This window comes from Falco biarmicus, chromosome 1, assembly GCF_023638135.1.
Source record: "Falco biarmicus isolate bFalBia1 chromosome 1, bFalBia1.pri, whole genome shotgun sequence".
NCBI lineage: Eukaryota > Metazoa > Chordata > Aves > Falconiformes > Falconidae > Falco > Falco biarmicus.
In genome coordinates, this window is record NC_079288.1 from 20752613 (window position 1) to 20766395 (window position 13783).

Genomic DNA, 13783 nt, shown 5'->3' on the forward strand with positions numbered 1-13783 from the left:
TTCTTGTGCAGCCAAGAGGTTTGCAGCAGCAGCAACAGCCACGGCCAGTGCAATACTGTAAGTCACCGGGAATGTTTTTTTCTCTCAGTTTGGAAGGGGTTGGCGTTTGGCGTATCAGATCCATAACACTGTATTTTTCTAGCCTAGGAAATGCAGAGTATCTTCTGCTGGGGCTGTGAGTGTGTGCTGCCCTGCAAGATGCAGCAGCAGTGTGGTGCCTGTTTTATAACAGCAGCATGAATGAATGATGCAATCATGTGGGGGGGGGATCATCATTTTGTCAGGACAGGCAAGAGGGGATTGGAGAGCTGGGAGGTGTATGTCAACATCCATCCTGCTACCCCTTTTCAACTACTTTTTAAGAGGCGCTTAAATAAATTCACTGTTAGGCACTGCTGTTCAGATATTCATGTATAAATGCAAACAATTCATCTCTTGATTTGAATACAGGTTTGTGTTACTACCTTTAAAAACTGAACAGAAAACCAGGAAGTGTGAAGCAAACTTAGTGAGTTGGACTGAATCTTTCTGTTCTCACATTGAAAACCACAGAAACTCACAATTATAGATGGATGGGTTGAACTTGCAGGGATATAAACAGTCACAATTTGCTTAAATATAACTAATCTGCTTAAATGTATCCCCTTTCCTCTAAAGCTTTCAAAACATAGTAATACTGAGAATTAAGCCTCAGCACAGAAAAGCTGTATCACTATATTACTCCCATTTTACAGACACAGGACTAGAAACAATGAGGATTAAGTGGTTTGTTTAATACCATGGAAACGTTCCTGTGAACATTCTTATCTTCTCCTGTAGTGGGAACCGGTCCTGAGAAAAGTTTCAAGAACTATTTTCTCCAAATCCCTTACTCCAAGCAGCAATGCAACAGAAATAGCTTGATGTTGTTGCATTTCTGTTAAGCTCACTGCATGTTCAATATTATTCTGCTGCAGGAATGTATCTCAGTGAAGTGGTCACTCTCACCTTGTTAAACAGAGAAGTGAATAAAAATCAAAACACCAGAAACTGTTTGCAAACTAGGATATTCCCAAGTAATCTGTTTAAAAAAGATATTTTAGGTAATATTCCATTAAGATTCACTTAATCTTAATTTTCTCACTTCAGTGAATGCGAACATAATGTGAAGTAGCAGCGTGGCAGCACTTCTGAAAGCTGAAATACGATAACAAGTGAAGTCTAGTCACAATGAGGATTTTGAGATCATGTCAAGATCTCATCAAAATATACCAGCCTCAGAACACCTGGAGTTCTGAGTACCATCTCCTTGTTCCTTTTGCATTATATGTAGCAGATACTGCGGATGTTTCAGTTTTTCACAGTGCAGCAAGTGCCCTTCTTTGAAGGGTCAGCAAACAAAAAAGATTTCAGTTGTTTTCCTTTGACATGTGGTCTTACATAATTCCTGTGCTTGCTTCTGTGACTCTACCCTCTGTGTTAACAAATGGGGCTATTTCTTGTGGAAATGCCATTTCCCCCCCAAATGTCCTAATGAAGTACTTCATAGTTTGGAAGCAAGGAGATCTCATGGGAATTCCACTTGTCATTTCATTTTTCTCCATCTTTATCTCAAGTTTCACCCTAATTCTCTCCCTCTGTCAGTCTTTTCTTAGATTTTCTCCAGTCATGTCTTTGCCCATTGTTTCTTCTCTTCCCCATTTTCTTCTTTTCAGCTTTCCACCACAATATTTTATTATCAGACATGTTGAAACGTTTGTTGCTTGGACTTTTCCAGCATGCAAATGAGAGGAATAGATTACCTATCTATAGGAATAGATTACCTACCTGAAATTCAATGGCAGAAAAGTCAAAAGATTTTCTACTCATGTTTTTCCTATGGAGACAGAACTCACTATTTGTGGAAATGTCTTCTTTCTTACCATCTCATTAAAACATTGATACATTTAAGCAATCAGATGCCCTGTATTTCAGGGTAATTAATCTCTGCCAACTGTAGAGGCCTATACCACTATGGAATAAAAAATTGCTGCTCCCTCACTACAGCTGTTAAGAGATTTGTCCATAGAAAGGTTTTACACAGCTTCAGACTTTTTTGTCATGTTTCCAAGTGACGCCTACATGTGGACAAGCTGCTGTGCCTGTCCTGATTTGCTATGCACGCTTACCTGGAGGTGGATTCCAGGCAGCTTCCTCATGGATGCCATGCTAGGATGGCCCAGCGAAAACTTTGAAAACAAGGGAAGGAGCAGAACCTCTCCTGCTTTTATTTTCCCACACTCCTGTTGCCCACTGCTCAGTCAGTAATAGCCTTGCCTTATGTTCTCATTTACGCTTAGGGCTGGGAAAAAAACACTTCACAAATTACTAAAATTGGCACGTTACCATTTGGAATGGCATTTGCCAGCCTCTGGAGCTGATGCTGACCCTTGGAGCTCTGCCAACAAGGGCAGAAAAACCTTATTTTACTGCAAGTGAACCAACTTTAACTCCTGAAATTCACTTTTCCCACCAGCAAGACTCCTTGCAATAGCTGAAGCTTCCTTCATAGGTTCTCCTCTTTGCTTCTGTATGAGTTTTCCTACTTTACAATTCTTCACAAGTTCTCCAACATGTGTGGTGACACATTAGCCAAAACCAGATCTGGTTTCCAAGACTCGGTGCCCAGCTATAGCAGAAAGTGGAAAGATTTTAGCAGATCACAGGCCAAGGGAGATCAGGAACTACTGATGGTTTCTGCATTTCATAACACAGTTCTTCCCTTCCAGCTTGTCATTTTTAGGCACTATAAACCATGTCTTGAAACTCTTTTGGAAGAGTTACTGCATGGAACAAAGAGAGGACTGGGTTAATGCCAAGCATGGCTCCACAACTGGTATCCATAATTCTTCCTCTAATTTGTCTTATTTGTCCATCAAAGTGCAAAGTCCACCACAGGGGTGGTATCATCACTGTTAGAGGCATTCAGAAGGGAAAGGAATATAGGAAATATGGATACCTGAGAGAAGGAAAAGTTAATGTCTCTTCCTTCCTGCTCCCAACGTGCATTTCTACCAATAACATTTTCCTCAGAGATTAAAATTTTGAAGACATGTATCCAAAAACACATTTCAGGTTCTCACCAAGAAGTCACATCACAGCGTGGTGTCCCCACACAGTGACATTGCGTCATAATGTGGTAATGTTGCAGTGCAGACTCAGGGTAGCATGAGGCAATGTGATGGCTTTGCATAATAAGGAATCAGTGTTGGAACAATGTGACGCAAATGTCACACCACAGTGATGCAACAAGTTTGCCCAGTAGAGCAAATCTTTTAAATTGGCACCAAACCCATGGCTGAATTTTTGGTGGGCTTTCTAGATCTTCCAGGAGGCTGGAAAAAATTAATGCTCTGCCAGTTAAAAAATGTTAGTGGATGTGGGTTTTTTTAATTCCACTGCACAAATACATCTAGCAATGGCTATCAAGGGCTGCCCTAAAGTCAAAGCCCTCCTGCTCAGAAAAATCAAAATCTTCCACTGAAAATACAAACATAGTGTTGTGAAGCCAATGTCAAGTCAAGGCTAACGCAAAGTAAACTTGGAATTCACGTGTCACCTGTCTACCCACTGCCAAGTCTTAGCTCAGAACCAGTCTCTCTCAGAGGTTTTTATGTCTGTGGCCACTGAAGAGAGAGAGGTTTCTCTTACGTGCTGTGCTGATGGCATGCAACTGTATTGTTTACATGTACAGTGCAGTCTTTACAGAAAAATATAAAAACCACGTGCTGACTGCAGCAAATAATTCTTTGGTGGTGTTTCTAAGTCTAGTCCAGAATTTTACAATATGTCTGTGCATGGAACAGCTCTGATGCACCAAGAGCAGAGACTTGTCAAAGTATGGTTCAGCCCCTGTTTCTGCCCTTCCCAGAGCTGGAGTTTGTAAAAGCCCTTTTCTGGAATTTTTCCTCTTTACTGCACACCCACTCACTGTGCTTTCCAGCACACGGGGGAGGCTGAGTCCAGGCTCTGTCCTACCTTCCCACACAAACCAAACACATAGGAGGGAAGCATGGGCTGGGGGATACCTGCTTGCCCATTCTCGCTCACACCTGTGACGCAGATGAGCACTGAGGAAGCTACTGTGTCATTTTCTCGACCTTGTGCAAAAGCCATGAACCCACTTTGGCTACTATAGTAGTGTGTTCATGCAAAAAAGCTCAAGAATAACTAGAACAACCGACTCAAACAGTACTGTTTCATGGCTGCCTTGGGTTAGAATTGCCTTTCATGTGACTTGCTTGCTCTGTTTCTTGCTATTTCATATCTACCTGTTTGTTAAACAGAGATTATCTCTTACAAATATGGCTCTTAGCTGTTCACAAAAGGTTTCACCACTTAGGTTTGGTGGCTTCATTTATACAAACTTTTACCTTTCAATGAAGGACTGGAGTATTCTCATTTATTAGCAGAAAAAAAGATGACTATGTGTGCTATGCATTTTTTTCAGTGATTATGGCATTTTTTCATAAAAACTTCTTAATCTCAATATTCACCATATGGTTACTAGTCATGGGAATAAAACCGAAGGTTCCTGTTCCTGCTTTGACCATGAACTATGGGCACACAGCAGGCACCCCAGGAAACAGCATGGGTGCTTACTGCATGTGGTCCCTGATGGCTCCTGTCTGGCAGTGAGCTACGTCAGTGCTGATCAGCTCCGGTACTGTTCCACAGCGAGGTACATAACCATCACCTTCTCCATCGTCACTGGATATATTGGGGGGGTGCACAGTTTGTCCAAAAAGAGAAAAAAATACATGTTTTGGGGGAACTTGCGTGTGGAAGACAATCAAAATCCACGATATATAGGAGGAAAATAAATGAGCTTAGTGAGAGGAAAACAAAAGATAAAGGTATATAACATAATGAAGGTATATAACATGCTGTTTGATGATATTTTTTCCCCTATCCCAGAAAAAGAGAGAATCTGCTACCCAGATCAATTACACAAGACGTGTCCGGAGAGATGTCTAAAGAGATTAGAGACAACCAAACAAAAACTTTTCTAAAGATCTGGGAAGTGGGATAGATAGAAAGTCTGTCTAAGTGTACAGATTGACAAATAGTAAAGTCCACACTGAATTCCCTTATGAAAGGGTGAAGCAGAAGATGAGTAGGGTAAATACTTGATTAACACCTCGTGCTTCTGATCTGCAGGAGAAGTGCTCAACATACTTAAGTGGACAGATATAAAAGGGAAGAAATTAAACTTTTGTCAGGCATTGTTATGGAAGAAGTTGTATCATGATGTGATGGGTTGAGTGAAGTTCTCAAAGCCCAAGACTTTAATGGATTTTATAAAAGACTTAATTCCCAGTGCTAATGCCCAAATCTGTGCATTCATAGATGATGAAAATATTTACTTTGTATTAATCAGGACATAGAAAAGGATCTAAACCTTCATGATTTAGGGACAGCCACTCACTGATAGGTTTAAGATCGTTATGTCTACGGCGATCAAGCAAATACCTTAAGGGCTGTCTCCTGGAGCAACTAATTTGACACACTAGACTGGGTCTGATGAGAAATCAAGATCCATTTGAGCGGTGAGGGCAAGATGAGACAGAGGACTGCAAGTCCCACACAGCAGTTGGCAGTCTGATGGTTCAGCAAATGCCAAGTATTACAACCTTGAACCCCATGTGAACATCAATGGGCCGAGCCTGCAGAGAGCAAATCAGCAACTGACCAAAGCTCCACAGCCCACCTGTAACGTAAATTGAACATCAGTAGGCAGCAACAGCAGAGAGCAAATCAGCAACCGAGCCAGACCACCACCGCCGCTCCCTCTTTGATAAAAGCTGGCTACCAGGCTGTGCTCGTCCCTACTCGCAAGAACCAGATCAGTTGCACCAATGGCTCAAGATACGGTGCAGTACTGTCACTCAGAGAAAGACTTTATCTTGTCCCCTCACAGTAAGAAGGTTCCTAAAAGGATGGCGTCCCTCTTGGAGATGAAAGAAATCTTCCGCAATGCTGATGCAGTATGCTTTGATGTGGACAGTACAGTCATCAGGGAAGAAGGCATTGACGAGCTTGCAAAGTTCTGTGGAGTTGGAGATGCCGTTGCAGAGATGTATGTATATTTGCTCTTTACTTCGTAGGAATAGTAGTAAAACATAAGGGTGGATAAGGCTAATCTGTGACAAGGAATTTAAAATAAGGATTAATTCAACTCTCATAGGAGATTGCTAGTTTAAAAAGGTTTTTAGGAATAGTAAGTGGAATTAATGCATAACGAATTAACTTCCTTTTTCTGGAATTATGGAGCTACTCAACAAAACAATACTGACATAAACTTTCTAATGTTAACTTCTTCAGTAGACTTAAATTCAGCCCTCATCATTAAACCTGGCTAAGCACAAACCTTATTATGAGACGGAGGAGAAGGGACAACTTTTAACGCTTCTCTGAGGCTGATGTTTCCATTGAAGCTTGTAGCAGAAGTTCTATTGATTTCAGGGAACGGCACCTGTGCCACGGTTTAGGAATACGGTGCCAGTGGCTCCGGTGCACTCACAGAGGGCATGAAGCAGTTTTCCTTTGCCTCACTGGTTCTCACAAGAGCTCCAGCCTGTGGAGAATCTTCTACTAGTGGTTGCCACCAATCCTTTCAGTGCATAGATACAGTATAACCTAGAACGTCTCTTACCTTGTTGGTTGTTGTCCTTCTGTAACTTAACTGTTCTTGGGAGAAGCCTCAACTTGTTAAGCGTCACCAGTCTGCTTTCTCTGGATCATCGTTTAGGACCCGCAGAGCTATGGGTGGCACTGTGACATTCAAAGCAGCTTTAACGGCACGACTAGGTCTCATACGTCCCTCCTATGAGCAAGTGCAGAAATTAATATCTGACAACCCACCTCAGCTAACACCAGGAATCAGGTAAGAAGATTTTCAAATGATGTAACAAAAAAAGTCTTCCAAAAGCATATGACATAAATCAACAAAATTCTATGACATTAGTGAGGCTGTAAGACCACAGAGGTGGTTTAGATTGCCTTGCTGCTCCATTTCTGTGGTGTTTGTGTATAAAGCTTATACCAGGAGCTTATAACGGCCTGAGACCACGTCAAATGGCTAAGCACCCATGTAAAAATAAAACAGTCTTAGGTATTTGCTGGTATTTTGGCTGGCAAGCTCAATTTCTGGCCTGAGGATTAAAGGGGCATGAAGACTAATTGGTTCAATCACATCTGGTTTTTGATGGGTGATGGAATTGGGGGAAGATTTAATACCTGGTGTGAACTACTGGCTTGGTCTCTTCTTGCAATTCTGTTACCTCTTTGTTACACTTCTGTGTGCAGTCACACCCTGGACTTAGCTTAGGGGATCCATTGTTCAGAGCTACTCATTCTGCACAGAAGTCCCTAAAAGAAGTATTAAAAAATCACAAAGGGGAAATAGGTATATATGTATCTATTCTTTGGGTTTGGAATAAGCACTAAATATTTAAACTGAAAAGGTGGGGTTTTTTCCTACTGAAATTGTTTCAAACAATTGAAACAAACTTCTTTACTTCAAAATCTGGACATAGCTCCAAGTCTAAAATATTTTTAGCACATACAGTAGTTTTAGATGATACTGTGTTTGTATTTTCTCCTTGAAATGAAGCACATGCTCAGCTTTTTCTGTAGAAGGCATAGCTAGATGTAACTACAAAGAGAACATTGTTTCCTTGTTTAGAATCACATGACTTTCCTTTTCATTCCTTCCTTTTTCTTCCTCCTTTTCATTCCTTCCTTTTCTTCCTCCTTTTCTGTGTAGCCTGCTTTAAGCCTCCACTTTGCTTTTCAGTATTTAGCATTTCTGCTGTTACTGCTACCACTTCTGCTGCTCAGCACTGCTGCATGCTGATCTTCCTGCTTCTAGAGCCAAATCCTGTAAAACTTTTAACTGCCTTCAAGCCCCATTGACATTAACTGGCTCTGAAAACTTTTGATTCCTTTTCTGTCGCTGGTGCCCTCTTCTAAATATGGCATTGATGTCCAGCGTCCAGGGAACCAACTCTGAGTTAGAAAATGTTTGCACTTTGCACACTTTTCAGCCCACTTTTCATTTTGGCACAGTGGCTTTTTCTCCCTCACATTTGCTACTTTTTTCTGCATTATAGATTAACCTTCTTGCTGTTGTTCTACTTCAGAAAAAATATGAACTGGATCTGCTCTCACTTGTTCGAGGGAACTAATGCAAACAGTATGAAAGTGTAAAGAAAACATTTCTAGGGAGCGCTTGCTTCTGAGCAACTAAACACCTGTTTGTCTCTAGACACGATGGTTTTGTTCAGCTCTTTTCAAGCAAGGTGGATGCACAAACTTGTCAGGGAAGGAAGGAAAATCTTTGGGCAGCAGAAATGGATGGAGCTGGAAAGCAGCACACATCCTACCTAAACTGGAATATCACAAAGTACGGGGCAGCCTTGTTTAGGAAAGATATATTTATAGCAGAATCCCTCGGTGCTGCCAGGCACTCACACTCAGTGATGCTCTTTCTTCTCAGGGAGCTGGTAAGCAGGCTTCACCAACGAGGTGTCCAGGTCTTCCTGGTGTCCGGGGGGTTTCAGAGCATTGTGGAGCACGTGGCCTTGCAGCTGAACATTCCAACAGCAAACGTCTTTGCCAATAGGCTGAAGTTTTACTTTAACGGTGAGATTCCCCTTAAGCCTCTTTTCTCTGCTAATCAGTGCCACTTTTTTAGTTCAAACTGTCACAGATACTGGGCTTACAGATACTGTCCAGGCTACACGACCTCGTTACCAATCCAGCTAGCTCCAAGTAGGAAAATCACAAGACTTTACCAAAAACATGAGTTCAGGTCACTTTCCAGCCATATGAAATAGAGCTGTGGTTACTTTTTAATTGCAAGCTGTGCCAAAGGTAAAACATATGACAGTTTCCAACAGCAGAGTTGTGTTTTCTCTTGTCCTTCAAGTTAAAAGAGTTTATTACGCTTACCTGCTTTCAGCAGCAAACTTCTTTGACTTTGATGTATGTATGGAGACCGATGCACTTCAGCAGAGCTGCTCTGGACTTTAAGCTAGTGTAATCAAGCAGAACTGTAGTTAGTGAGGTTACTCAGTGTTCCATACACTGTCTATACATCATACTGGATGCTGCTTTTGAAATGTCATCATTCTGGTGTAAAAAGAGTGACTGGGAATGGATTTGTAACACTACCCACACAGGGTTTCTGGTTTTGTCTTAGCATTTCAGGTCTTGGAAAATACCCCCCTGAAGACTTGGGTAAAATCCTAGTTTTCACACTTGCCTTCTGATTATGTTTTTGGGATGCTGATATTGTAAGGCATACAAGACTGAATGTAATTAGCTGCTTTCTGAAGTAAATACCATAGGCATGTATCTTTCTTCATTTACAGAAAAATATGCTCTGTGTCTAACTTTGTCCTTCCACTGTGTTCTAGGAGAATATGCAGGATTTGATGAAACACAACCAACAGCTGAATCAGGGGGGAAAGGAAAGGTTATTACTCACCTGAAGGAACAGTTCCACTTTAAGAAAGTCGTTATGATTGGAGATGGAGCTACAGACATGGAAGCCTGTCCCCCTGCTGTAAGTATTCAAGAACTGGAATTCTAAATTCCCTTTGAGCAAATCCTTTGGGGGCAAAAAAAGTGCGGTTTGAATTCTTTATAGGACTTCAGGGGAGATCTTTAGCATTTCCCACAGCCTGAAAGAGATCTGCGCAGGTAGTTTCAGCCTGGAAATGCCATGGTTGATTTCTCTCAGTTCAGACAATCTCCGTAAGGGTGTCAACCTCTAAGCCAGGGTGCTGGCTGGGTCTAGCAGGACTGTGACAGTCTAGGAACCTGTCACAAATCAAGCTGATATATATTATCACATCTGCCCTTTACATCACCACAGTAAGCACTTGCTTCTGTGCAGAGGTCTTACCCGACCAAGAGCCTGATTCTGAACACTGGGTAATGGTGCTTAGTGTGAAGGTCTGGCACAGATCTGGTGCACGTTCACCTGATAGTGGCCGAGCAGGAGGGTCCATCTCACTGTGCAGTGATGATACCTTTGAAGGTACCAGCCCTGACAGGGTGAAATAATACATGAAGAGAAAGACAACTTCTATAAACGGTCATTTCACAGAGGAGAGATCTTAATTCCTTCTCCCCTTCAGCACCTTTCTCTACATAAAAGCACCCTAATACACCTCCGTCACCAATCTGAGGGACAGATGTCCCAGCGCCTGGAAATGCCCAGGAACAAACTCTGACAGCTACAGCTGACGTGAGTTATGATGGCTGGTCCTTTACTGTTAAACATGTGCATGACCCAAGCAGCTTAGCATTTGCTTAATGCTTTCCACCTAAAGGCAAAAAAGCAGCCGTGGAAATTTTAAACACTGCACTTTCACTGCAGATGGTTTTCTAAGATGTAGAAATGATGATTGCTCCTGGTTAATGATTGAAGATATGGTTAATGTTTACTTTTGGGTATCTATCAAATGACGTAAACAGAGTTAAGATAAACAGTATAGGGATAATTGTGAGATGCTGCATGCCCATTCGGATGTTAACTCGTTCTTGAATCGTAAGGCCCTATGTTGCATCACATTTACCTCCGATTTTCAGAGAAATCTCAGATCTGAACTATCTTGAAGTTAACGAGGCACTGAGAGACAACTTCCTGAAAACTCTGATAACCAAAGTGGTGCAAAAAGAATTGTTAATGAAGTTGAAAAATTTAACATGCAAAGTAAAACAGGGGAAGAGCCAGGGAGGAATACCATAATTTAAAAATCCAGTCTTAAATCCAAACTTAATTGCTGAGAAGCTCCATTCCTTACATGGGACTGCAATAACGTATGTGCCCATTCATTCTGTTTTGGCAGGACTGCTTCATTGGATTCGGAGGAAATGTAATCAGAAAGCAAGTAAAGGAGAAAGCTAAATGGTACATTACTCACTTTGATGAACTGCTAAAGGAACTGGAAGAACGATAAATTATACAGTAAAGTAATATATTTAACAACTATATACCCATTATACAATGCAATTAAACATTTATTTGTTTGCAAAGTTGTGTTCTGGATTTTTTAATAGATTCTGGGTGTTGGGTGCCTTCCTGTCTGGCCTGAAACTTGTGTTGCAAATAGCACCATTCCTCTCAATTTTTTTGTAATGAAAACGGTAAGATTTTTTAAGCGTCTTTCCCAAGGTGGAAGAAGTCAGTTATTATTCACTCACAAGTGAAGACAAAAAGTAGACAATTAGCAGTAAGTTAAAACTACATTAATGGATTGGCCCCTGGTCAATAGCGCACGTCTATTATTTCAGAGTCATTGAAGTGCATACCTCTATTTATTTTGGGTGGCAAAGGAAGGGGGCCACAAATGAGAAGTTTGTCTAATCAGTAATAATAATAATTATCAATAATGTAGTCTAAAAGATAAACAGTGTAAGTACTTTCCATTCCAAGGAATCTCAGGACTAGGTTAAACAGTGAACAGATCGGTAGGAGATACTACGAAGTATCAGTGATTTCATTAAAATAAGGCTATAGGAGAACCCCAGATGTCACCTGTTACTCAACACCACTGTTACCCAACCCGCAGTCTGAAAGACACGAGATGCACGCAGACCTGAGATACATGCAATATTCATCTGTGTCCAAGAAGCCTATTTTAAGGTGATTCATACAGTGGTTCCCATACTTCATTAAAATACTTTAAACTAAATTCCCAAATGGTGATTTTGTAAAGCAGTCACACTGTTTACTTAAGTGTTACAATTACTGAACAATCCACCCCCATCAACCTACAACCTTTAAAAAACCCCAGTCTACCAATTAAAAAAATACTGCGAAACTTACTCTCTGCCTCAAGTGTGGATCAACCACCCTCAAACTGTGCTAGAAATAAATCTAACCTGTCCTAGTACTTCTCCGAGCTTCAGCGAAGGAATCCCAGTTCCGTAAGGATTTGTTTAGTGTGGCTGCAGCGTCTGATCCAAGCGGGCCTTTACACAGAAGACACTTGATACATGCTGCGTTTTTGTCAGCAAGTTCCCGACAACTCAACCGAGCGTCTTTTTAACCAGCTCTGCTGACACATCGCGGTACTGTTATTTCCCTGACTTACAAGCATCACCTCTGGTAATGTGAAAAGCTTTACTAACGTTAAAATGTATGTCACATCTGCCACTTCCTTCCATCCACGTAACACCACCACACGAGAAATGACATGATTTGTCTTGGAAAAAAAATCTACGCAGGCTCTTATCTTCTGGGTACTTAGGAATAGTCAGTCCCGGTATTTTTCTGGAAACGGAAGATTAGGCTGTGTGCTAATTCTCTTTCACCTCACCACGTATTTCATAGATAGGAAGAGAAATGAGCGATGTGCCTGCCTTCCAAATCTCGCACTGATAATCACACAGGAGCATCACAGTTTTTCATCACTTGCGCCAGATTTCCTTAATATAGTAACATTAAATCAAGGTGCAGTGAGAGAGCTCCTGTCCAATTGTTTAAGCATCACCAAGAATTAAAACAAATAACTGGTTCTGCCCATTCTGTGACACCATCAGAAAGGATATAGGAGCAAGAGGCATTAACAAAGCCCCAGCGAGGGTGACTGGCAGCACTCGGTGACACCGTCTTAACACTTCTGGCAAAAAACCTGAGGCAATAGTTGCCTGAAGTTACAACAGAACACTTAAATACGAGGGAAGTAGAAGGGTTAAAAGAAAACAAATCCAGAAACAAACTTCGGATGGCTTTTTAGAGAAAGGCAGACATATAAACAGCTATACTGAATATCATATACAGGGTTTAAAAAACTTCACAGAAGCCGAGACAGACAATAGCTGGCAGGCTGCTCACCAGAACCCGTCTGGGAGTATTGAAGATGATCGCTTTCAAGTTCTTCCTGAGAAAAATCTCAGCCAGCTCCGAGGGCAGCTCATATACAATCATGCTTTTGTTTAGTCAAGACGGCACGAGAAGGACAAGCATAAACTCCTTCTGCTCTCATTGTGTTCCTCTGCGATTCTGCTGTTTGTGTGTGTTTGCTGCAGTTTGCTAGTGAATTAAAAGGCCACTAAAAAAATATAAAATCCACAATCTAGCTAATCATCTCTAGCTACAGGCCCTGATCCTACCAACGCCGTGCCATGCCTCACTTCCAGCATACGTAAATTCCCCAATGCCACAGCCAGAGGCCCGCACGGGAGGCTCGGTCCCACGGAGATGTTAACATTCACAGCAGTGTCTTCTGCCAGTTTGAGCGCTATGGAAACACAGCGTCGTGCCAATGATTTCACAAGAGCTCTTTAGGTCTGACCGGTTTGAAAAAAAAAACACCACATATCACCCCCCTTCCAGTGGGCAAATATCAAGCCTGACCTCTAGCCCAGGAGGTACCAAAAGGATTACTTTACTTAGTGAGTGGCTAAGCTCTTTCGTCTGTAAAATACTGGGAAAAAATAGGAGGGAACAAAGCAGCACCAAGGAAATTTCCATGTTACAACCAAGCTACTGATTCACCTGAACATATCACACATCACAGTAGAGCAAAGTGTGGAGAGTAGCACGTGTCAGGCAAAGTAATACCTGGCCTTCAGCTCAGTCTCCCGACCAGGAGCGTGGGGAGGCACACCGCTTCACATCAAACCTTTTATTTTAATACGATTATTCAGTGAGGCAGGATCACTTTAACTTCTATATTCAATTTGCATGAGGGGACTTCTTTAAAGAACAGTTTGCAGTCTTTTCTAGGAAGGCTAAAGGACTACC

At 41.6% G+C, this 13783-nt stretch overlaps 1 protein-coding gene across 1 annotated transcript; it reads left to right on the top strand.

Moving 5' to 3' along the window:
- Positions 1–5778: 5778 nt before the first annotated feature.
- Positions 5779–11067, top strand: PSPH (phosphoserine phosphatase). The gene is made up of 5 exons (XM_056336824.1): positions 5779–6097; positions 6770–6904; positions 8519–8664; positions 9441–9589; positions 10881–11067. The coding sequence occupies exons 1-5, from the start codon at positions 5877–5879 to the stop codon at positions 10989–10991; spliced, it is 762 nt and encodes a 253-aa protein (XP_056192799.1). The 5' UTR covers positions 5779–5876; the 3' UTR covers positions 10992–11067.
- The last annotated feature ends 2716 nt before the right edge of the window (positions 11068–13783 follow it).